At 41.3% G+C, this 26,242-nt stretch overlaps 1 protein-coding gene across 4 annotated transcripts in view; it reads left to right on the top strand.

The window, feature by feature from the left end:
* TMEM248 (transmembrane protein 248) overlaps positions 1–26,242 on the top strand; it is a 32,179-nt gene that overhangs the window by 1,200 nt on the left and 4,737 nt on the right. For 3 of the 4 annotated variants that reach the window (XM_032606016.1, XM_032606017.1, XM_032606015.1), the window contains exons 2-5: positions 18,135–18,311; positions 22,450–22,735; positions 24,405–24,555; positions 26,047–26,230. In XM_032606016.1, the coding sequence (XP_032461907.1) occupies positions 18,153–18,311; positions 22,450–22,735; positions 24,405–24,555; positions 26,047–26,230 (780 nt within the window). In that variant the 5' untranslated portion in view covers positions 18,135–18,152. Of the gene's footprint in view, positions 1–16,209; positions 17,221–18,134; positions 18,312–22,449; positions 22,736–24,404; positions 24,556–26,046; positions 26,231–26,242 lie in introns of those variants that run through there. The other variant, XM_032606013.1, reaches the window with a different exon arrangement.

The raw sequence follows: 26,242 nt of genomic DNA on the forward strand, positions 1-26,242 counted from the left end.
CCTCGTTTTGGTCAGCTTGGAGTCTGAGCATTTGTATCCCATGTGTAGATGAATGCTCCATCAGTGCTTGCTGGTGTGCGCACCTTCCTGCTCCCTCATTTTGTTTCAGGATTCTCAAAGGAAATGGACCTGTTGTGCAGTCATACTTCATGACTCCAAGCCTATTTACTCTCTGGGAGTAAGGAGGCAGTGGGTTGACTTACTAGTAAAGGTCCGGGAAGAATTTCTGTGACCTGAGATGGACTGGAATCAGGGCTGCCACTGGCCTCTGGGTACTAAGGTCGCAGATGCTGATTGAGCACACCTGCTTTGTTGGGGCCGTAGCTACAGCTACTGCAGGGAAGCGAGACACACCTAAGTGCAAATACAGTTTCTGCCCGCAAGGAACTTAATTAGAGAAGGCAATAGGCTGTAAGATGTGGCAGGACTTAAGTGTCATATGGAGGTACCAGCTATTAAGGAGTTTCTTCTGATTAGGATCAGAAAAGGCTTCATAAAGGAAGTAACTTTTGAGGTGGACCTTGAAGGATTGGGAGGATTTGGGTCATTCAGAATTAGCTGGGAAGTGAAAAAGCTCGGGCCAGTTGGTGGAAGGGCACCTAGGAACTGGGCAGTAGATGCCTGGAAGTATTGACAGAGGCAGCTGGTTAAGGGTTAAGTGCTCTTCTAAGACAGAAAACACGTGCTACCTAATCTGGCTTCTGGTGGATTTCTGGGTTCTAGAGAATTGTTTTCATTTGGTGAGTTTGTCTTGTTCTGTTAAACAGCCGATGACACAAAGCAGTGCTTAACTTACTTTAAAGACAATGAAAAAGAGGCTGATTGTAATTCCTGTCTGGTGTTAAGAATCAGGAAATTAAATTTGCTGTGTGCAAGTTGTTTCAGTGCCTGTGTTTAGTGTGCAGGAGCGCAGCTCTAGTACCATCTCTGCTACTCTGGCTGCAGCCAAGTGTTAAATGGCAGGCTCTTAGCCGTCTCCTGAGGGTTTTTAATGACATCGAGTTCACTTCACTGAGGTGCTGTTTGTTTCTATTACTCAGTTGTTGAAGAACCTTTGAAGCTGTTAAAACCGGACGCCATGTAATCGCCCTGGAACATTATGATTAGTCCTAGGACCTCACTAGCCTCAACTCTTAGCTTTTCTCTAAACGTGCTCAGGACCGTGTTAACTTTTCCATGCTTCTTTTTGACTCTTCTTCCCTCTCTACCCACTGCTCTATCTCCTCCTCGTTATAGACAAGTGTCTGAGAAAGGGTGGTCCTAATAGGCATGGCAGATCTATGGGATGTTTTTGTCAAATAATATTGCCATGTAAGAGGGCTTTAGAATTAAAATTTTTTTTCACCACGACATTCCAATTAAAATGAAAAAAGAAATGGAGGAAAGATGGGGTTTTTAGCAAATGGAATTTCTGTGTAGGATTTCTTCTGATAAACATAGAAGTCCTTAAATTATCTTTTCCATACAGAAAATAAATTTGACCAGTGGTCTACAGCTCGTTCTGTATATAATTATATACCTAAGTGTGGTCCTGGGGACTATAGAACAATGTTTGGTGATGATAGTTTGCAAAGGGCTGTCATTTGGACTTCTGTGCTGTTTGTTTAAAAATGGTGTTTTCAGAACATCTCCCAGTCTTTACACTGAGTTTGGATGTTATAGTTTCATATTGAGCTTTTAGTGTTCGCTTAATCTTGTCATCACTCCTGATTTGTTTTCTTAAGTATCTGTTAATTAAACCCCAGATCATTACATCTTAATATGGGGATACTTTTAATTTGGTTTTTAAGTAGGTCAGCAATTTAAAAAAACTAACAAAAAAGAGATAAATTACTTTCAATTTCGGGACTAAGATGAACTTATTTGTTAAAAGGAGAGAGGGAGCATGTTGGAAGTTCCCGCGATTTTATATCATGATTTTGAAAATGGAGCGATGTATTAATTAGTTGTAAGTGAGTAGAAATACAGCCAAAGTCTGAATTTTGGAAATAAGTCCAAATTCCATGGAAATAAGTCCATGAAATTATTATCTGCCCATGTTGTTCCTTTTCCTTTTGTCTTTGAGTACCGATGTTGCCTAAAATGCACGTTTAGCAACTAAAACTTTATGCTTTCTGTTATAATTTCTCTTTTGATCACTTAAACTTGTTGAGTGAAACAAGTTTTTGAAAGTCTCTCTGCACTGTGAGTTGTATTAGATTAACAGACAAGAAACTATTGGCAGGAGATTCCACTTGTCTTTGCTTTATACCCTGATGAGGGTGCTGAGGTGGGAGTTGCCTTACTGAAGAGATGGGAAATAAGGTAACCTCAGAAAAATCCATTTTAGTTGTGCTTCTGTTGAAGTCGGTGACTAAAATACACTATCCATGGCATGTGAATATTGTTTTTCTATCTGGCATTGGACTTGAAACCTTACCAATCCTGGTATTGTGATTGATGGCACAGCTTGGGGTCAGATGAATTAAGTCAGAGTCTTAAATACTTACTGCCACTTTTTTGTAGTATAACCTTGTATAAATTACTTAACCTCTTTTGACTCAGTTTCCTCTTCGGTAAAACGAGGATAGTAACATCTACTTAGTGTGAGGATTAGAACATACGACGCATGTAAAGCACTTGGCATGGGGCCTGGCCCACAGCACATTTTAAATGGTGGCTATTAAAAATGATACTCTTAGCCCCTAATGAGAGAGGTTTCTGCTTACATCACTATTGATATTTTAATTACAAAATTGTATGGATACTTTTCAGTGTTTATCTCATTTGATGGGGTCGACTCTTTACGAGTTACGACTAATAACGTTTGCTGGGAGGCAGTAGAGCACTTAGTGGTTAATGCACAGGCTCTGGAGGCCAACTGGATTTGAATCCAGGTTCGCTTAGGACCTTGGGCAGCTTAGGTGACTTCCTTATGCCTGAATTTGCTCCTCTCTAAAATGCAGATGTTGTGAGGACCATATGAAACATGTGCAGAACTCTTAGAACAGCGTGCCTCGTTCACAAAAGTGGGCGGTAACGTAAGACATTACTGGTAAGCACCTTCCCGGTGCCAGGCCCTGCCTGAGGTAGGAGGGTGCAGAAACAGTGTCACGGAGATGAGAGGGCATGGGAGCAGGACACATCTGGGGTTCAGTTTGGCTGAAGGAGGCCGTGGGCTGGAGCAAAAGCTGCTGTTGAGAGACACTGCAGCGATGGGCGCGACAGGGCTGGTGATGGGTAACTGTTCAGTTGTAGGAGAGAGAGTCCAGAATGGGTGCCAGGGGTCCCTGGGTAGAAAGCTCTGTTTTTCTTTATAAGGAGGAGCTGATTTGGGGATATTGGATCAGTTTTGGCCTTGATGGTTCAGGTGCCTGTGGGTCATCTGCGTGGAGTGTTGGGTAGGTAGATGTTTCCATCTGGAGTGAGGGGGTAGGTGAAATTGATAGGAAGCCGAGAATGAGTGTGTCCACCTTGAGCAGAGGCCCAGCCGGAGCCCACGGGGAGCCCCAACTTTTGAAGAATAGTGAGAAGGAAATGTGGCCAGACAAGTGAAAGGGTGGCCAGGAGAGTGAGGTCCCGGAAGCCAGAAGGTGGTGTGGCCCTCGGTGTGACCCATACTTTGGCTTTAGCATTGAGACCTTAGTGGAGACGTGAAGTTCTCTTTCGACTTTGTTGCTCCGCGTTTGCCCCTTTGAGGGTCTTTTCCATCTGCATTCGCTGTGTGGTGGGGGAGGGAGGGTGGTTTCTCCTCAGTGCTGGATAGTTGGGTGTTGAGATCGCCCAGGGTCTCTCTGATAGCAGCCCGTGTCCTCATCTCTGCTGCGTCTTGGATAATCCGGCATCGCATCCATTAATGTTCTTTACTAGGCTCAGGGTTTACAGTCCCCAGCCTTAAAGCCCTTTGAATATCTCAAACATCACAGGACATTTGAGCAATGCTACTTTAATTTTTACATTCCAAATGGGCCTCTCCCACATCAAGGTGAGTTCCTGCTATTCTCTCTTAGCACAAGACCAGTGTATTTCCTGCAGTGGGTATTAGAGCAAGCTCGCCTCTCTCATCCTCCCCTCTCGGTCCCCCTGTGGTGTTCTTCTACCACTTCTCTGACTCCTAGTCTCTTCAGAACTTTGAAAAGGGCATGACTTTATAGGAGAGCTTTAAGGAATTTCTCATTTAGCCTAAGGTGGAAAATCCAGTTTAATAAGATGAATGGTGGTTTTGTTGTTCATGTGAAGTGAACCTTTTCATCTAGGTCACAAGTAGTGGTTTAGTGTATCTTAAAATAAGTTAGGAACTATTTAGGAAATATCATCTGGGAATGTGGAATCCCCGTCCTGTCCAGAGATTCTAGTTTTAAACTTAGGTCACCATGTGGTACACTTTAAAGTTTGTGGGCTCTGGAGAGAGGGAGAGAGACACACGAAGGACTCATGTATCTGGCATAATGAATGTTAATTTACTTCCTTTCTAATAAAATATTATAATCAAGTTGCAAAATTACACATTTCTGTCTTCACTGGTCCCTTGGGAGGCCTTCCTCTTTTACTGGCTGCTTCTCTGCATACAGATATGTTTGTTTCCTCACTTCTCGTGACCCCACTGTCCCTCCTCCTGCCTCCCATTTGAACCAGTGATGTTCTGCTGTTGCCTCTGTTTCCCCTTCCCTGTTATCATCTCCTTACTGTCTGACTTCCGCCCCCTGCCAGAGTGAGGTTTCGGAGGCCACCGGTGATCTTGCCAGGTGGAGAACTGTGATTAGGCAAGCACAGGCTCGCCTGAGTACTTTTTATAGCACAGAGGGGCCTAGAGACCCTTTCTTTGTACTCCTCACACTTGGTCACTTCCCAGCAATATTTGGCTGATACCTCTTCCTTCTTGAAACTCTTCTCCGCTGCCTTGCAGGCCCCCTCCCCGTCCTGGGCACCCTTTTGGCTCGTGGTTACCCCCACACCCCATGCCCTCGCAACCTCTGCCCTAATGGGGCCATCTACGCTTGTCTGGAGAAGCTGTGTGCACCTTCTGCCCTGGGAGCGTGCAGCGCTGGATTATCTGGAGGAGTCTAGTCAGTGTTCTTTCTCATTTTATTTTTGGTTTCTCACAGATCCAAGTACAAATCACTGCAAGTTAAGCTTTGCCTTTCTTTAGCACCAGGACGTATTAAAGGACTGTCCTGTTTTGTTTTGTTTTGTTTCTAGGTGGGTTTAAGAAATCACTCTTTTTTTTTCCCCCTGTATATTGTCTTTATTAATGAAGAAAATGAATGGAATTAAGATTTAATGAAGTTTTATTTGGGCCACAAGGCCAGCAGGATCAATGGAAGATTATTTATAAATTTTATTGTTAGAAATTACTGCAGAGGAAATACATATTCATGATGGAAACGTTAAAAAAAGAAAAGACATATGTAATCTCACCAGCTAGAGATAACCATCCCTGTTTACATTTCAGGGTACGTTATGTATTTTTTTCCCATGTGAGTGCTTGTGTAGCTCTCATACATTAAAAACCTGAAATAGCCTCATTTTGTATATTTTAGGTCCTGTGTTTTTTAACAGCTACATAGTTTTCCTACTGGTGATACATTATACTTGAACCATTTCCCTACTATTGTTGGATATCTAGTTTTCCAGTTTTTACTATTTTATACACTCCTGAGATAACTATCTTAGTAGTTAAGTCTTTGTTTTCAGCAATGGGTGTCTTCTCAGGTGAACTTTTTAGAGGCAGAATCACAGAAGTAAGAGTGCGCTAAGTGTTAGTGCTCTTGGTATGTATGGCCAGGTTAGTCTCTAGAAAGTTTGTAATAGCCTCCCCTCCCCTTTTTAGGATCTCCTAACTTGTGGGTTGCTTGAATTAACTCTAGGATAATCTTAGTACTGCCTTTTGCTTACTTGAATTGCAACCTGATGTTTAATGTTGTCATTGAACTAGTCTCAGAGCTCTAGGTACTGAGTCGATGGACTTCAGTCGTGTGCTCTCACACACTTGTGAAATTGGCTTTTGGCCGTGTTCTGTGTACCTTAAATCCCTAGACTTTCCAGAGAGGCAGCTTCACAGCCCTGGTCGTTTCTTATTTTTATCCTGGTGAAAGTCTCCAATTGGAGTTGGGATGAAGGAATATAGGGGATGGAGGTCGGGTAGTGTGATTTCTCTCCATCCACTTTTCTTCTCCCCATAGAGCTTGACTTATTTTTTAATTAAAAGTGACATTTACTGTTGAGAAGATTACAGAAATTTTCTTGTAATTCTTTGCAGGGGAAATACATTTGTTTAGTCCTTGTTAATTTCATATTTGAAAACACTTGTAAGTGGTGGAAAGGAATTTTAAGTTTATGAAATATTTGGACTTTTAATAGTTTTACTAAAAAAACAAAAATGCTTTTACTTTTTAAGTTGAATACAATTGGCCACCTCTAGAACCTTATCTAATTAAATTGGCTTATGTTGACATTGCTTGCTAATTTGTGGGTATTTATGTTGAGATACATGTATGTATATATATATGTTTAAATTCTAGTGTGACATGGTTTTAACGACCATTAGTTTTATCTAGAAGGGAATTTAATTCAGATTTTTTTGCTTTTCTAAATGTTTCATAATTGTAGTTCCACTTGGTGAATAGTTCCTATTTATTTTATATATGATTCAGATTTTGTTGTCTTTCTTAATGGAACTGTAATTTACTGTTGATGTTTTTGTTTCTGAAGCCTATTAATCTTTTTTATTTTATTTTTTAATTGAAGTATAGTTGATATACAATATTAGTTTCAGGTGTACAACATAGTGATTCAGTACTTTATAGATTATACTCCATTTAAAGTTCTTATAAAATATTGGCTGTATCCCCTGTGCTGTATGTTACATCTTTGTAGCTTGTTTATACATAGTGGTTTGTACCTCTTAACCCCCTACTGCTATCTTGCCCCGCCCCCCCTTCCCTCTCCCCACTGGTAACCACTAGTTTGTTCACTATATCTGTGAGTCTGTTTCTGTTTTGTTATATTTGTTTGCTTCATTTTTCAGGTTCCACATATAAGTGATAACATACAGTATTTGTCTTTCTCTGTCTGTTTCACTAAGCATAATACCTTCCAGGTCCATCCATGTTGTTGCAAGTGGCAAGATTCATTCTTTTTTATGGCTGAGTAGTATTCCATTGTATATGTGGAATATCTTCTTTATTCGTTCATCTGTTGATAGAAATTTAGGACACATGTTGCTTCCATGTCCTGGCTGTTGTAAACAGTGCTAATATGAACATTGGGTTGCATGTATTTTTTTGAATTATTGTTTTCATTTTCTTCAGATATATACCAGAAGTGGAATTGCTAGATCATATTGGTAGTTCTATTTTGTTTTTTGAGGAACTTCCATACTGTTTTCCATAGTGACTACACCAATTTACACATTCCCACCAACAGTGTACTAGGATTCAGTTTTCTCCACATCCTTGTCAGCATTTTTTTATTCTTATTTATTTATTTGGCTACATCGGGTCTTAGTTGTGGCTCGTGGGATCTTTCACTGTGGTGTGTTGGCTCTTTGCTGTGGTGCATGGGCTTCTCTCTAGTTGTGGTGCACAGGCTCCAGAGCGCGTGAGCTCAGTAGTTGTGGCATGCAGGCTCTCTGGTCGTGGCGTGCCGGCTCTAGAGCGCGCGGGCTTGGTTGCCCCGCGACATGTGGGATCTTCCCCGTCTAGGGATCAGACCCGCATCCCCTACATTGGAAGGCGGATTCTTAACCACTGGACTACCAGGGAAGTTCCCATCCTTGCCAGCATTTGTTATTTGAATCCTGTTTAATGAATAGAGAGTTCCTGTTGCTCAACATCCTTGCCAGTATTTGGTATTGTCAGTGTGCTGGGTTTTGGCCTTTCTAATAAGTGTGTCATGGTATCTTGTTTTAATTTGCATTTCCCGGTGACATGTGATTTGGGAGCATCTTTTCATATGCTTATTTGCCATCTGAAAATCTTCTTTGTTTAAGTGTCTGTTAAAGCTCTTTGGCTAATTTTTAAAATGCGTTATTTATTTTCTTATTGTTGAGTTTTAATAGTTCTTTGTATGTTTTGGAGAACAGTCCTTTATCAGATGTCTTTTGCAAATATTTGCTCCCAGTCTGTGCTTATTTTCTCATTCTGATCCATTTTGAGTTCTTTTTTGTTGAGAGTGTAAGGTCTGTGTCTAGATTTATTTTTTTGCATGTGGATGTCCAGTTGTTCCAGCACCATTTGTTGAAAGACTTGTCTTTTGCTTCTTTGTCGAAGATCACCTGGCTATATTTATGTTGGTTTATTTCTGGGCTCTCTATTCTGTTTCTTTGATGTATATGTCTGTTCTTTTACCAATCAAAACCACACTGTCTTGATTATTGTAGCTTTATAGTAAGTTTTGATGTCAAATACAGTCATTCCTCCCACTTCGTTCTTCTCCTTCAGTATTGACTATTCTGGTTCTTTTATCTCTCCGTATAAACTTAAGAAGAAGTTTGTGGATATCCACAAAATAACGTGCTGGGATTTTGATTGGGATTGTGTTGAACTTGTAGGGCAAGTTGGGAGGAACTAACATCTTGACATGTTGGGTTGTTGTATCCATGAACATGAAGTATTTCTCCATTTATTTAGTTCTTTGATTTTGTTCATGAGAGTTTTGTAGTTTTCCTCATATAGATCTTGTACACATTTGTTAGATTTATACTTAAGTAGTTTATGGGGGAAGTGCTAATACAAATGATATTGTGTTTTTAGTTTCAAATTCAACTTGTTCCTTGCTAGTATATAGGAAAGCAGTTGGCTTTTGTATATTAGCCTTGTATCCTGCAATCCTTGCTGAAATCACTTTCTAGATTATTTTTTAGTTTAAGTCTGGATTCATTGATTCATTCATTTAATGAACTTGCATTTTTAAATCACCTATTTTGTGTCTAGATATTGATAATATAGAGACGATAAGATATACCTGCCCTTGAGAGGCTTACAGCTTGGTTGGGAAGATAGATGTATGCACAGGCAGCTGCAGTAAGGTGTTTCATTCTGTGTGAGAAATGTTTGGAGTATAGTGGGGGCATAAAAGTGAAAGTGGTCACTTCTCCCTGAGGGGCTGGTGGGGGAGGGAAAAGTTTCATAGAGTAGGTAACCCTTCAGCTGAGCCTTGAAAGAGGGGAGTTGAAGTAGTAAGATGTGGTTCGTGATGGTCAGGAGGACCAGTGGACTCAAAGGCCTGAAGCCGTAATATTGTCTAATATGTTCTGGGAATTGCAAGCAGTTAGTCAAACCATTGAGAAGTAGACAAGACCTAGTTTGTGGTGGACTGCCATTGCAAGGAGCTTGGACTTTATCCCTAGGTCATTTGGAGCTCTGAGCTAATTAAGCAGTAACGTGATTAGATTTGCATTTGGAAAAATCACTCTTGACAGTGTGTGAAGATGGATTATTTGATAGCAGGAAGATGCAGTTGAGGCTCTTAGCAACAGTTGCACAAGAAGATGAGGGCCTGAACTAAGGGGAGTAGCAGAGGAGTGTGGAAGGGAAGAGTCAGAAGTAAGCGATGTTAAAGAAATAGAATCTTGGACTACCCTGGTGGTGCAGTGGTTAAGAATCCGCCTGCCAATGCAGGGGACACGGGTTCGAGCCCTGGTCTGGGAAGATCCCATATGCCATAGAGCAACTAAACCCGTGTGCCACAACTACTGAGCCTGTGCTCTAAAGCCTGTGAGCCACATCTGCTGAAGTCCATGCACCTAGATCCCGTGCTCCACAACAAGAGAAGCCACGGCAATGAGAAGCCCACGCACCACAACAAAGAGTAGCCCCTGCTCGCTGCAACTAGAGAAAGCCCACGCACAGCAACGAAGACCCAACGCAGACAAAAATAAAAAATATAAATAAATAAATTTATTTTAAAAAGTAGAATCTTTAGCACTTAGTAGTTACTTGGATATGGGGCAGAAGTAGTCTAGGATGTTTTCCAAAGTTCTAGATTGAGATGGGGAATACAGGAGGAAGAGTCAGATTAGGCAGGAATGCAGATTAGTTCAGTTTTGGACATGTTGTAGAATATATAAGGATGTTCAGTGGGCACTTGGATATAGAGGTCGTAGGGCTGTAGAGACATGTAGAGGACTGATACAGTGATCAGTCTCTGTCATCTTTACAAGAAGATAGGGCAAAGTGGGTAGATGTGAGATGCATTTTGGAAAGAAAATCAAGATTTGCTAGATGGATTAGATTGATTAGATTGATGAGGGAAAGTAATGCAGCTAAAGAAGGAGTATGTTGAGGGAAGTTTGTATTTTGAAATGCTTCTATTAAAAAAGAACAAAAAAATCCGAGATAAGATTCCAACTGAAGAGGTTAGAAAAACCAAACTGAGTTAACCCAAAGAAGGCAGATGGAGAAAAATAATTTTTTTAAATGTAGAAATTACTGAAAAAGAAACAAAAGAAATTATCTGGATATACTCTGTAAAACCAAATACTGGCTCTTTGAAAACACAAATACAATACAGCTCTGGTAAAACTGATTACAAGGAGAGAGGAGAAAACAAACACAAAAACATCTGTAATGAAAAAGAACATGAATACAAGTAAAAATTGAACAAATAACAAGATAATACTGTGCCAGAAATCTTGAAAAAATATATAAATTGGGCAATTTCCTAGAATAATACATCTTATCAAAATTGACTTACTAGAAATAGAAAACATAGAATTATTTTTAAAACATGAATAAATAGTTAAGACAGCCCACCAAAATACAAAACTAGAGAAAAACTTGGAGTCCAGATGGTTTTTTGGTCAAGGTCTATCAAGCTTCCCAGAAATAGAAGCAAATATCTTACACACATTGTTCTAGAAAAAAGATGAGTGAACACAGTCAGTTAATCTTATGGTACTAGAATGACTTAGTCATACTAGTCAAGGAGTATATACAGTCAAAGAGAGAAAGATAATGGCTTATAATTTTTTTTATCTCACTTGTGAATAGGTGTGGAAATTCAGAATAAAATTTAGCAAACATAAGTCGGCAATGTAGTTTTAAAAGATCATGATTAATTTATCCAAAGAATGCAAATGTGAGTCATCGTGAAAAAAATAAATTAACATAGTTCCTTTTAACAAACGAGAAAAATTGATTGTTCAGAGGTTGCAGATAAAGCATTCATTAAAGTGTAACATTTATAATAAAATTATCTTTGCAAACTTGAAGTAGAGGGTACTTTAACCTGGTGAGGAATTTCAGAAACCTTTAACATATGCCATATTTAATAGTGAAGCATTAGAAGCATTTGCTTTAAAGCCAGGAATGAGGCAAGGATTCCTATTGTTGCCACTTCTAGTCATCAGTTCACTGAAGGTTCTAGTCAAAGTAGTAAGAAAAAGAAAAGACAATGAAATGTGTTGGAAAGAAACACTGTTGTTGCTTGCAATATTTCATTTTTTAAATTTTTATTAGAGTACAGTTGATTTACAATGTTGCATTAGTTTCTGCTATACTACAGTGGGTTTTTTTTTTTAATCTTTATTGGACTATAATTGCTTCACAATACTGTGTTAGTTTCTGTTGTACACCACGGTGAATCAGCCATATGCATACACATGTCCCCATATCCCCTCCCTCTTGAGCCTCCCTCCCATCCTCCCTATCCCACCCCTCTAGGTCATCGCAAAGCACCGAGCTGATCTCGCTGTGCTATGCCGCTGCTTCCGGCTAGCTAACTGTTTTACATTTGGTAGTGTATATATGTCGATGCTACTCTCACTTCACCCCAGCTTCCCCCTCCCACCCCATGTCCTCAAGCCCATTCTCTAAGTCTACGTCTTTATTCCTGCCCTGCAACTGGGTTCATCAGTGCCTTTTTTTTTTTTTTAAGATTCCATATATATGTGTTAGCATATGGTATGTTTTTCTGACTCACTTCACCCTGTATGACAGACTCCAGGTCCATCCACCTCACTACAAATAACTCATTTCTCTTTATGGCTGAATAGTATTCCATTGTATATATGTGCCACATCTTCTTTCATTCATCTGTTGATAGACATTTAGGTTGGTTCCACGTCCTGGCTATTGTAAATAGTGCTGCAGTGGAACATTGTGGTTCATGACTCTTTTTGAATTATGGTTTTCTCAGGGTATATGCCCAGTAGTGGGATTGCTGGGTCATATGGTAGTTCTGTTTTTAGTTTTTTAAGGAACCTCCATACTGTTCTCCATAGTGGCTGTATCAATTTACATTCCCACCAACAGTGCAAGAGGGTTCCCTTTTCACCACACCCTCTCCAGCATTTATTGTTTCTAGATTTTTTGATGATGGCCATTCTGACTGGTGTGAGGTGATACCTCATTGTAGTTTTGATTTGCATTTCTCTAATAATTAGTGATGTTGAGTATCTTTTCATGTGCCTCTTGGTTATCTGTATGTCTTCCTTGGTGAAATTTAGACATTAAGGTCTTCAGCCCATTTTTTAACTGGATTGTTTGTTTTTTTGATATTGAGCTCCATGAGCTGTTTGTATATTTTGGAGATGAATCCTTTGTCGTTTCATTTGCAAATATTTTATCCCATTCTGAGGGTTGTCATTTTGTCTTGTTTATGGTTTCCTTTGCTGTGCAAAAGCTTTTAAGTCCCATTTGTTTATTTTTGGTTTTATTTCCGTTACTCTAGGAGGTGGGTCAGAAAAGATCTTGCTGTGGTTTAGGTCAAAGAGTGTTTTTCCTATGTTTTCCTGTAAGAGTTATTGAAGAGGCTGTCTTTTCTCCATTGTATGTTCTTGCCTCCTTTGTCGTAAATTAGGTGACCGTATGTGTGTGGGTTTATCTCTGGGCATTCTATCCTGTATCATTGATCTATATTTGTTTTTGTGCCAGTACCATACTGTCTTGATTACTGTAGGTTTGTGGTATAGTTTGAAGTTGGGGAGGCTGATTCCTCCAACTCTGTTTTTCTTTCTCAAGATTGCTTTGGCTATTTGGGCTCTTTTGTGTTTCCATACTAATTGTAAAATTCTTTGTTCTAATTCTGTGAAGAATGCCCTTGGTAGTGGTTTTTTTGTTTGTTTGTTTTTGGGTTTTTTTTGTGGTACGTGGGCCTCTCATTGTTGTGGCCTCTCCCGTTGCAGGCTCCGGACGTGCAGGCTCAGCGGCCGTGGCTCACGGGCCCAGCTGCTCCGCGGCACATGAGATCTTCCCAGATCGGGGCACGAACCCGTGTCCCCTGCGTTGGCAGGCAGACTCTCAACCACTGCGCCACCAGGGAAGCCCCCCTTGGTAGTTTGATAGGGATTGCCTTGAATCTGTAGATTGCTTTGGGTAGTATAGTCATTTTCACAGTATTGATTCTTCCAGTCCAAGAACATGGTATATCTCTCCATCTGTTTATGTCGTCTTTGATTTCTCTCATCAGTGTTTATAGTTTTCTGAATAAAGTCTTTTGCCTCCTTAGGCAGGTTTATTCCTAGGTATTTTATTGTTTTTGTTGTAATGGTAAATGGGATTGTTTCCTTAATTTCTCTTTCTGATTTTTTGTTGTTGGTGTATAGGAATGCCAGAGATTTCTGTGCATTAATTTTGTATCCTGCAACCTTACCGAATTCTTGATTAGTTCTAGTAGTTTCCTGGTGGCATCTTTAGGATCTTCTATGCATAGTATCACGTCATCCACAAACAGTGACAGTTTTACTTCTTCTTTTCCAATTTGGATTCCTCTTATTTCTTTTTCTTCTCTGATTGCCATGGCCAGGACTTCCAAAACTATGTTGAATAATAGTGGCGAGAGTGGACATCCTTGTCTTATTCCTGATCTTAGTGGAAATGCTTTCAGTTTTTCATTGAGTATGATGCTTGCTGTGGGTTTGTCATATATGGCCTTTATTATGTTGAGGTAGGTTCCCTCTATGCCCATTTTCTGGAGAGTTTTTATAATAAATGGGTGTTCAATTTTGTCAGAAGTTTTTTCTGCATCTATTGAGATGATCATATGGTTTTTTATTCCTTAATTTGTTAATGTGGTGTATCACATTGATTGATTTGAGTATATTGAAGAATCCTTGAATACCTGGGATAAATCCCACTTGATCATGGTGTATGATCCTTTTAATGTGTTGTTGGATTCTGTTTGCTAGTATTTTGTTCAGGATTTTTGCGTCTTTGTTCATCAGTGATACTGGTCTATAATTTTCTTTTTTTTTAATTAATTTATTTTTGGCTGCATTGGGTCTTCATTGCTGCACGTGGGCTTTCTCTAGTTGTGGCGAGTGGGGGCTACTCTTCATTGCACTGCACAGGCTTCTCATTGTGGTGGCTTCTCTTGTTGCGGAGCACAGGCTCTAGGAGCATAGGCTTCAGTAGTTGCAGCACGGGGGCTCAGTAGTTGTGGTGCACGGGCTTAGTTGCTCCACGGCATGTGAGATCTTCCCAGACCAGGGCTCGAACCCGTATCCCCTGTATTGGCAGGCAGATTCTGAACCACTGCGCCACCAGGGAAGTCCCTATAATTTTCTTTTTTTGTAATATCTTTTTCTGGTTTTGGTATCTGGGAGATGGTGACTTTGTAGAATGAATTTGGGAGTGTTTCTCCCTCTGCAGTTTTTTGGAAGAGCTTGGGAAGGATTGGTGTTAGCTCTTTTCTAAATGTTTGATAGAATTCGCCTGTGAAGCCATCTCGTCCTGGACTTTTTTGTTTGTTGGAAGATTTTTAATTCTGGTTTCAGTTTCATTACTTGTGATAGGTCTGCTTATAGTTTCTAATTCTTCCTGGTTCCGTCTTGGAAAATTGAACCTTTCCAAGAATTTGTCCATTTTTTTGTGGTTGTCCATTTTATTGACGTAGTTGTTTGTAGTAGTCCCTTGTAATCCTTTGTATTTCTGCAGTGTCAGTTGTGATTCCTCCTTTTTCATTTGTAATTTTATTGATTTGCATCGTCTCCCTTTTTTTCTTAGTCTGGCTAATGGTTTATCAATTTTGTTTATCTTAAAGAACCAGCTTTTAGTTTTATTGATCTTTGCTATTGTTTTCTTCATTTCTATTTCAGTTATTTCTGCTCTGATTTTTATGATTTCTTTCCTTCTACTGACTTTGGGTTTTCTTTGTTCTTCTTTCTCTAGTTGTTTTAAGTGTAGGGTTATATTGTTTATTTGAGAATTTTCTTGTTTCTTGAGGTGAGACTGAATTGCTATAAACTTCCCTCTTAGAACTGCTTTTGCTGCATCCCATAGGTTTTGGGTCGTAGTGTTTTCATTGTCATTTGTTTCTATGTATTTTTTTATTCTTTGATTTCTTCAGTGATCTCTTGGTTATTTAGTAGTGCACTGTTTAGCCTCCATTTATTTGTGTTTTTTGCACTTTTTTTCCTGTAATTGATTTCCAGTCTCATAGCATTGTGGTCAGAAAAGATGCTCGATACGATTTCAATTTTCTTAAATTTTCCGAGGCTTGATTTGTGACCCAAGAGGTGATCTGTCCTGGAGAATGTTCCATGTGCACTTGAGAAGAAAGTGTATTCTGCCACTTTTGGGTGGAATGTTCTATAAATATCAATTAAATCTATCTGGTCTATCGTGTCATTTAAAGCTTGTGTTTCCTTATTTATTTTCTGTTTGGATGATCTGTCCATTGGTGTAAGTGGGGTGGTAAAGTCCCCTACTATTATTGTGTTACTGTCGATTTCTCCTTTCTTGGTTGTTAGCATTTGCCTTATGCATTGAGGTGCTCCTATGTTGGGTACCTATGTATTTATAATTGTTATATCTTCTCCTTGGATTGATCCTTTGATCATTATGTAGTGTCCCTCCTTATCTCTTGTAACAGCCTTTATTTTAAAGTCTATTTTATCAGATATGAGTATTGCTACTCCAGCTTTCTTCTGATGTGCATTTGCATGGAATATCTTTTCCCATCCCTTCACACCTTCAGTCTGTGTGTGTCCCTAGGTCTGAAGTAGGTCTTGTAGACAGCATATATATGGGTCTTATTTTTGTAGCCATTCAGCCAATCTGTGTCTTTTGGTTGGGGCACTTAATCCATTTACATTCAAGGTTATTATTGATATGTATGTTCCTATGACCATTTTCTTAATTGTTTTGGGTTTGTTTTTGTAGGTCCTTTTCTTCTCTTGTGTTTCCCACTTAGAGAAGTCCTTTAGCATTTGTTGTAGAGCTGGTTTGTTGTGATGATTCACCTTTGTTGTAAAGCTTGGAGTAGTTATATATGTCATTTTTTAAAAATTGGAAAAGGCTCAGTGTCTAAAATGTCAAAGAATTATTTTAAACATTAAGAAGACATAGACAAACATCCTACTGGTAAATGGCCAAAGATTCAGGCAGTTCACCTAGGAAGAATCTAAATGGCTGATAAAGAAGTAAAAGTATATTCTGTTTCAGGGAGATGTAATTTAAAATAATGGTGAGATACAATTTCACATGATCTTGTTGGTCCAGATCCAAAAGATTGCCTTAGAATATCAGGCGTTGGCATGAATGTTGGGAAATGGAGCGAGCCTTTTCCTTGCTGGGAGAAGTGTAAACTGGTATGACTTCCTCGGAGAGTCTGACAATACAAAGTCAAGTTGCAAACGGGCCTACTGGTGACCTCGTTGTGTTAGAACCACTCTTGTGCCTGCTGTGGTGCCTTTGTGAGTGAAACAGTGGGAAGAACCCAGCTGGGCTTCTATGCCTGTGATAACTCAACTGTGATACACTTGCATCCTATACAGCAGGTAAACCCAGTAGACGGAATCAACAGCGATAAATCTCAGAAACAGAATGTTGAGTCAGAGACTCTTGTGAAAACAAACAGATACACAGCCTGGCTTGTTGCACGCGGTCGCTGTTGGTTCTTAGGGGCTGTTGATGCATCTTTTTCTCTCTAAAATTTAAAAGCTGGCACAGAATTTTAAAATAGTTTTAGTGTTGTAGTCTGATCATGTATATAAGAGCTCATTACATGCCAGCTGCTGTTCTGGGGACCAGGAGCCAGGGCCATAGCAGTGAGCAAGACTGGCAAAATGTCTGCTCTCTTGGAGCTCACAAATGAGGGATGATAGACTATGAACAAGTAGAAACGTAACTAGACAGTGTGAAGGAAGTCAAGCAGGGTCCTGGGAGGCCGGGGGCTGAGGGTGGTCAGGGAAGGCCTCTCTGAGGAGCTGACTACTGAGCATAGACCTGCATTCTGAGAAGAGCAAGCATGTGGAAATATGGGGCTAAAGCATTCCAGGCAGAGGTAAAAAGCCTGCAGGTAGGACATGTTCAAAATTCCAAGAATAAAATACTTAGGAATAAGTTTAACAAAAGAAGTGCACACATATGCTTTGATAAATACAAAATATTAAAATAAAGAGAACGGAAATAAGTGGAAAGGCATCCCAGGTTCGTGGACTGGAAGATAATATTGTTAAAGTGGTGGTACTCCCCAGACTGATTTGTGGATTCAGTGTAATCCCTGTCAAAGTCACAGCTGACTTCTTTGCAGAAATTGACAAGCTGATCCTGAAAAATAGCAAGGCCAGTGTGGCCAGCGGCCAGTGAGGCCAGCGGCCAGTGAATGAGGAGGGAATGTTGGTGGAGAGGTAGACATAGAGGTTGGCGGGGCTTCTGGATCATGACACCCTGTGGGCCTTCACAGGAATCTCATGCCAGGTCCAGTGGGAAGCCTTAGGAGGGCTTTAAGCAGGGGAGTGATAAAATTCAGTATTTGTTGAGTGCCTACTCTCTGCCACGTGCTGGAATGGGCATGAGTATGGTGGTGAACAGGACAGAATGTTGAATAAATAGGATTCGGCTCTTCAGTGGTAGGAAATGAGTATCCTCAGTTTACTTTTGTGCACGTTGGCATGTATTTGTGTCGTATCACTGACAAACATTTTCTTAAGTAATATGGAAGAAGCAAATGTTCATTAAAGAATAATTAGAAAATTCAAACCGAAAGAATGCCTATCTTTCAAGATCCTACCACTTGGAAATAATGACAGTTAGCATTTAGTGGTCTTTTATTTCCTTCTAGTCTTTTGAATGGATTTATGATCAGATAGTTCTCAAGTTCAATAACGAGTGACCTCCTCATCCCCCAAAACCGTCAGAGAAACAGAAGTGAGAGTCATAGGTTTTCTTTTGGCGAGTCAGTGGGTGAATCTTCTGATTCATTCCTTTCAGGTGGAGCTGATCAGAATAATGTTCAACATCAACCCCCTGGAGAACCTGAAGGTGTACATCAGCAGCCGGCCCCCCTTGGTGGTCTTTATGATCAGTGTAAGCGCCATGGCAATAGCTTTCCTGACCTTGGGCTATTTCTTCAAAATCAAGGAGATCAAGTCACCAGAAATGGCAGAGGTATAGTAAATTCTAAGTTCTCCTCTCAGACTGGCTGGACCTTTATAGAGTGGGAAAACACCTTTTGGCTCTCCATATACCTTTCTTTGGTGGTGACTGTTATCCCAGTGAGAAAGAGTAATACTTATTCAGAATGTTTGGTCTTGCATCTTGCTGTGACTCACTTTGTTAGGAAGTAACCTAGTCAGATAGTTATTGATTTAAATAATGCTACCAGGTTTAGTTAGACTGTTTCAGCAATGAAACATGTATTTTGGAAAATATATTTATAAAATGTTTGTGGCAAGAAGATCAAGAGCTAACTTCTTTGCTATTCATATTAAATTAGCTAACTACAATTTTTTAAAACTGTAAACATTTTTTTTGTTTGTTTGTTTTTGCGGTACGCGGGCCTCTCACCGTTGTGGCCTCTCCCGTTGCGGAGCACAGGCTCTGGACGCGCAGGCTCAGTGGCCATGGCTCACGGGCCCAGCTGCTCCGCGGCATGTTGGATCTTCCCGGACCGGGGCACGAACCCGTGTCCCCTGCATCAGGAGGCGGACTCTCAACAACTGCGCCACCAGGGAAGCCAACATTTGTTATTTTAAAGCCATATACTGTCACGGAGTTTTGTCAGCTGTACTGATAGCTTTTTCATTGGAGAAGAAGAAATTCTAAAGAAATTAGAAAGCAGGATCTTATTTCCAAACATATTTGCCTTTTTCTTATCAAGGAAAGCTTCAGTAATCTACAAACTTGCCTTCTAGATTTTATTTTTTGGTCAATTTAAGTGAATTATTTGGGCGTTGCTCTTTAATCGCTAGTCTAGGCATATAATAATTTTTGAACAGTCATAATACAGATTTTAAAAGATGTGTGTGGGACTTCCCTAGTGGCACAGCGGTTAAGACTCTGCCTGCCAGTGCAGGGGACACAGGTTCGAGCCCTTGTCTGGCAAGATCCCACATGCCACAGAGCAACTAAGCCCGTGTGCCACAACTACTGAGCCTGCGCTCTAGAGTTCACGAGCCACAACTGTGGAGCCTGCATGCCACAACTACTGAAGCCCGCACGCTCAGGAGCCTGTGCTCCGCAACAAGAGACGCCACCGCAGTGAGAAGTCCACACACCACAACAAAGAGTAGCCCCTGCTCACTACAACTGGAGAAAGCCTGCATGCAGCAACGAAGACCCAATGCCACCAAAAATCAAAAATATCATAAAATAAATTTAAAAAATGTTTCTGCGGGCTTCCCTGGTGGCGCAGTGGTTGAGAGTCCGCCTGCCGATGCAGGGGACACGGGTTCGTGCCCCGGTCTGGGAGGATCCCACATGCCGCGGAGCGGCTGGGCCCGTGAGCCATGGCCGCTGAGCCTGCGCGTCCGGAGCCTGTCCTCCGCAACGGGAGAGGCCACAACAGTGAGAGGCCCGCGTAACGCATTAAAAAAAAAAAAAAAAAAAAAAAAAAAAAAAAAAAAAAATGTTTCTGCATATCAGAAAACAATACAGTTGATAATCTTGTTTAATAGAGGTGAATAACAATATACCTATTAATAAATTTATTTTATGCGTTAGAAATTATGCTGAATCAATGATATGGTGAATTTACTGATGGATAAGTGTCTTTTGGGACAAATTAGTTCCCGTCTTAGATTCTGTGAGTGTCTTCTCTTACACTTTTTCTTCTTGGGTGTGTTTGTTGGTGAGAGTGGGCATGGGGGCGGGGATAGGGATTGCATTATTGTTGCATCGTGTGTGCCTTGTGATGAAGAGGAGAGTTTTGCTCAGTGTTATGGGGATTATGCTTCCTCTTGTGCTCTGTGGCATTCTAGATCATAGGTGATGTTAGCAAGAAGGGACCACCTTCCCACATTAAGTCTCTAATACAAAGTAACAAGTTTTAGCTATTTCTCCTGTGAAACCCTTCCAAAGAGTTTCTTACCAAGATACCTGCTGGCTGGCTTCATTCTCCCCCTTTTCTGACCCTGCCTGAATCTTTAAAGATTATCGAAACAGGCTGTACCTACATTAGGGCTGAAAATGAACATTCTAGTCGCAACCAGAGTTCTTCAGCATCCTGGCATTGCTCTCCCTCAAAGCTCAAGTCCATGTTGAACACGCGGCCAAGATCAGTGGTTAAGATGTAGCCTGGATAATTAGCCCTTAATCAAAATGCGGCCTGACATTGGCCTTGGCCAGCTGTTCAAAATGGACTCGAACTCTGCAGGAAAGCAGAGCTGCAAGATGCTGCAGAACTTTATGATTAATTTAGTGATTTTATTTTCAGATGAGGATCCTAGGTGTATGGGGAAAGTTTGGCGCTGTGAATCAGAAAACAATTCTAAGTCTGCCTTCAACTCAGCTGGCATTGGAGAGTCCCTGATTTGCTCTGGGCCTCAGTTTCCTCATGTCTGGAATAGGAAGGGGTGAGACTAGGATGTTCATTTTCAGCCCTAATGTTCTTTAATGGTCTGCTGAGTTTGTAGGTGTCAGGGAAAATGTAATTTGAAATATCTGGTTGCCTTCTTACTAAATGCCAGATACTGATAAACTGAGGCTATAAAGGTAGACCTGACTGGTTAGGGATTACTCCGAATGGCATTTTTAATCAATGTTAGAATTATTCAAAATGTAACTTGGGGCTTCCCTGGTGGCACAGTGGTTAAGAATCTGCTTGCCAATGCAAGGGACATGGGTTCGAGCCCTGGTCCGGGAAGATCCCACATGCCGTGGAGCAACTAAGCCCATGTGCCACAACTACTGAGCCTGTGCTCAAGAGCCCGCAAGCCACAACTACTGAGCCCATGTGCCACAACTACTGAAGCCTGCATGCCTAGATCCCGTGCTCCGCAACAAGAGAAGCCACGACGGTGAGAAGCCCGCGTACCACAACAAAGAGTAGCCCCCTCTCGCCGCAACTAGAGAAAGCCTGTGTGCAGCAACGAAGACCCAACGCAGCCAAAAATAAAAACAAATTTTTTTAAAAAATGTAACTTGGGGCTTCCCTGGTGGCGCACTTGTTAAGAATCTGCCTGCCAACGCAGGGGACACGGGTTTGAACCCTGGTCCGGGAAGATCCCACATGCCGTGGAGCAACTAAGCCCATGCGCCACAACTACTGAAGCCTGCACTCTGGAGCCCACGAGCCACAACTAGTGAAGCCCACATGCCTAGAACCCATGCTCCGCAACAAGAGAAGCCACCGCAATGAGAAGCCTGTGCACTTCAATGAAGAGTAGCCCCCACTCGCCGCAACTAGAGAAAGCCTGCATGCAGCAATGATGACCCAGCGCAGCCAAAAATAAAATGAAAAATAAATTTATTTTAAAAAATGTAACTTGGTTTGTCTTCACCTTTGGCACCTTTTTGTAGATAATGTTGCTTGGGAGAAAGAAGTTGTATGTAACAGCCTCAGTTGATTTGTTATTGCTATTTTAGCCTGAATTCATCTTTGGGTGTCTGCTAAAACTAAAAACACACACCCTGGTGGGTACTTTGTTGGTGTCAGTTTTAAAACTGCTTATAATTTAAACCATCAGTACAGATGTTAAGAGAAGCCTGAAAACATCTTTTCTCCTCCCTTTTGAAATTGTTCCTGTTCTAAAGTGGCATCCAAAGTCCATGACGAGGGGGGAAAGTACCACATGAGTGTTGGTAGTTACTGCAGTTTTGCGTTCCCAAGACAGAAAGCAAGGTGTAGAAAATTGACCTTATGAGAAAATATTTTAAGGCGGCCTTAATTTTTAAAAAATAACTAATTGTAACTGCTAAATGAGTTTGGATTAATACTTTTAATATTTTACTACTTTGGTTCAAGCTTTCTTTTCAACCTTGATTCTGAGGCTAGATCATTTCCTGTAAGTTTAATACCCTTTTTTTCTTTACATATTTTCCTGAGTAAGTTGGCTTAATCTCACAGTGTAATAGCTCATGCCAATGAAGAGTTTAGATTTTAGATTTTCAGTGTGAGAGTGGTTGAAAAACCACACTATTACGCCAGCACAAGAGGCTGAATGCGGTGCTGTTGTATTTTGAAGGACTGACTCTGAGGCATGGTTCCCCTGTTGTGTGACGCCTCACCCGGGGTTGTGACTGTCACTGCACTGGCGGCACTTTCTGTCGGTTCAGGCTTGTTTTCCTCTCTCTCGTTTTACTGAAGGATTGGAATACTTTTCTGCTGCGGTTTAATGATTTGGACTTGTGCGTATCAGAGAATGAAACACTAAAGCATCTCACAAACGACACCACAGCTCTGGAAAGCACAGTGACCAGCGGCCAGGCCAGGATGTCCACGCAGTCCCCACAGTCCCTGGAGGATTCAGGCCCAGTGAACATCTCAGTTGCAATCACACTAACCCTGGACCCACTCAAACCCTTTGGCGGCTACTCTCGCAATGTCACCCATCTGTACTCGACCGTTCTCGGGCATCAGATTGGACTCTCAGGTATGTGAGTGTTAGCCACTTCTCTCCAGGCTTTCTCAGGTTAACAGCTGTTACAACACAGAGCATTAGAGTGTACGGTTTTACTCATCAGACGGTTTTTTATTTTTTGTATATGTCTTCCCTTTTGTTGAGTTTGAACTAAACAAAGCCAAGAAGGGACCATTTCTACTACATCTTCACCTATTAAAGTGTTTGGTATGCAGTAGGCTCTCAATAAAAGCCCATAAGAGTAGGAGACTGAAAAAATTATAAGGCCTATTTCTGGTCTTAATATTTAAAAACACACATTTAAAAATTTTTGAGTTTTTATTTTTCTTTAATTTTATTGAAGTATAGTTGATTTACAATGTTAATTTCTGTACAGCACAGTGACTCAGTTATACATATTCTTCATATTCTTTTCCATTATGGTTTGTTACAGGATATTGAATATGGTTCCCCGTGCAGGACCTTGTTTATCCTTCCTGTATATAATAGTTTGCCTCTGCTAATCCCAATTCCCAATCCATCCCTCCCCCACCAGCCCACCCCTTGGCAACCACAAGTCTTGCTCTCTATATCTGTGAGTCTGTTAAAAACACCAATTTTTTATTTTGGCTCATCGTTTTCAGTACATACTACAGATATTGCTACTAGTCTTAAAATTTTGTGAATGCACTGGGCTAAGAACTAGAAAAAGCCTGGTCTCTTCCCTTTGGAATTTTGGGATATGGAAGAGACAAGCGTAACGTGAGTTAATATTCATCAGCACTTAAAATAGTTCCTGGCACAAAGGAAATGCTATATAAATGCTTGTTAAATAATATTAGAAACAAACACTTATGGAACATTGAGCACTGCCCTTGGACTAGTACTAAACCCATGACAGACTGTAGGTGATTCAGGTGCTTGTAGGTGATTCACGAGAAGGTTGGAAAGTAGTAGAAGCTGGCATAATCAGGAAAGGCTTTGTGCCAGAGGCTTGGGCCTTGGAAGAATCATCTTTGGTTTGGTTACCAAGAACCTTTTAAAGTCCTTGAAGGAACTTGGGAGTGCCTGCCAGCCTCCTGTTGGCTGTACCAGGTGAGAGCTGTTCCCATGTAAGGAGGTAAGGGCGACGTCTGGGTTTTCCACGTAGCAAGTGGACCTTTTTCTTCCGCTGTGACATTCGACTACCTTATTCATTTACGCTTCATCACTCACCCGTCTCATGCCCTTTCTTAAGTCTGTTCAGCCCTCTGATCCTCAGTCTACTCGTTTGTAAAAGGGGAACAGTAACACTTCTTTGGTCATGTTCTTAGGATAGTGGTACGTTTTAAGTGAAGTAGTACATATAAAAGCAGTTTGAAAATGGTAAGAGTGCTGTATGAAAGCTGTAACAATGGTGATGACTTACCCAGCCCCAGCCTTCCCACTCAGGCATGGCCTGGGCCCTTGCGTGGCAACTCCAGGCCTTGGCTGAAGGTGACCCCTCTCCGTCTGCCATTTTGTGGCTCTGCCAGGTGAGCAGGCCTCAGTCTGGCTCGGAACTGCTGTTACTCCTGAAACCCCACAAAAGCAGGGGTCCCACTTCAGTGGGCTGATAGGTGATTCCTGGGTGGGTTTGATATCAGGATTCATTCAGATTCCAGAGAATAATAAATGTATGAATTCTCGCTTTACTTACCAAAAAACCAATTTCTCTTTCCAGGCAGAGAAGCCCACGAGGAGATAAACATTACCTTTACCCTGCCCACAGCCTGGAGCTCAGACGACTGTGCCCTTCACGGCCACTGTGAGCAGGTGGTGTTCACAGCCTGCATGACCCTCACAGCCCACCCTGGCGTGTTCCCTGTCACCGTGTAAGTACTTTCCTTTCCTGACCCCATGAGAAGCTCCATTTACCGTAAACGTGACTGGGATGCCTGAGCAAATTCTCAGGACAGCTTGCCTCGTGTTACTTTGTAGAATTGTCATTACTGGGACCTGTCTATGAGATTGTTTCAGTTTAATTTGGTTTTCTAAAGGTAAAACTTCTGCATAGAAGTATCAGAGGGTTAGTGTTTCAACAAGGTTGTGAAAGCATCTGGTTGCTGTGTGTAAGTTTTAGGTGGCCTTTCCTGTTGGTAGAAAGCCACAGGAAAGATGAATAAGAACTGATCCTGTGACCATAATGACATTTAAGGCTCCTGAAAAATAAAGGTTTTGTTTGTCTCCATTATCCAGGAAGAGTTATTTTTTAAATTGATAGTATAGATTGAACCTTATTTTCCGTGATATAGTTACTGTTTCTGAAACTTTTGCTTCATATATATATATATTTTTTTTTTTTTTTTTTTTTTTTCTTTTGCGGTACGTGGGCCTCTCACTGTTGTGGCCTCTCCCGTTGCGGAGCACAGGCTCCGGACGCGCAGGCTCAGCGGCCATGGCTCACGGGCCCAGCTGCTCTGCGGCATGTGGGATCTTCCCAGACCGGGGCATGAACCCGTGTCGCCTGCATCGGCAGGCGGACTCAACCACTGCACCAGGGAAGCCCTGCTTCATATTTTTTTAGAGCAGCTGTCAGTGTAACCGCTTTGCCTTGAAGGCTTTTCTTGCCTCTCTTTTCTCTGGAAAGGAGATAATGATCTATAATTACATGAAATACACGAGATGTAGCCTATTTAAAAGAATCTTAGGGTGAATCCTTTTAAAATAATTATCCTGGGATTTATGTATTTTATACATTTGGAGGTTTGTAGGACAAGTTAAGCATTATTTGCTGTTGGTTGTAATATCTGATAGAGAACTTTGTATGTAAAACTTCCAGTTGTGACTAAGAGTTTAGATAATTTGAGAAAATGGGCTTAAAAGGAGCAAGTCCTTCTCTGGCCACATCATATGCGAGAGGACATGGGTTGAACTCTGAAGGCAGAAGTCTAACACCCAGACTCCTAAGTGCCGGATGCCTATTTCTTATTCTTTACGTGTTTATTAATTTTTCTAAAGAAACTGGGCTTCCCTGGTGGCACAGTGGTTGAGAGTCCACCTGCCGATGCAGGGGACACGGGTTCGTGCCCCGGTCCAGGAGGATCCCACATGCCGTGGAGCGGCTGGGCCCGTGAGCCATGGCCGCTGAGCCTGTGCTCCGCAACGGGAAAGGCCACAACAGTGAGAGGCCCGCGTACCGCAAAAAAAAAAAAAAAAATCACTGAACTAAAAATATAATGGTATTTATCTCAAGAGAGTATGTTTCTTATTTCTCCATTCTGCACGTGTGGATCTTCTTGGTGCTGTGCCAGCGCCGGTGGCTGAGACACAAGTAAATGTCTCAGGGCCACCGAGCATGTGTCTTGCCCCGTCTTCTCCTGCAGACAGCCGCCGCACTGTGCTCCTGACACCTACAGCAACGCCACGCTCTGGTACAAGATCTTCACAACTGCCAGGGACGCCAACACAAAATACGCTCAAGACTACAGTCCTTTCTGGTGTTACAAGGGGGCCATTGGAAAAGTCTATCATGCTTTAAATCCCAAGCTTACAGTTATTGTTCCAGATGTAAGTGAGAAC

This window comes from Phocoena sinus, chromosome 15 (assembly GCF_008692025.1).
Source record: "Phocoena sinus isolate mPhoSin1 chromosome 15, mPhoSin1.pri, whole genome shotgun sequence".
Lineage (NCBI taxonomy): Eukaryota > Metazoa > Chordata > Mammalia > Artiodactyla > Phocoenidae > Phocoena > Phocoena sinus.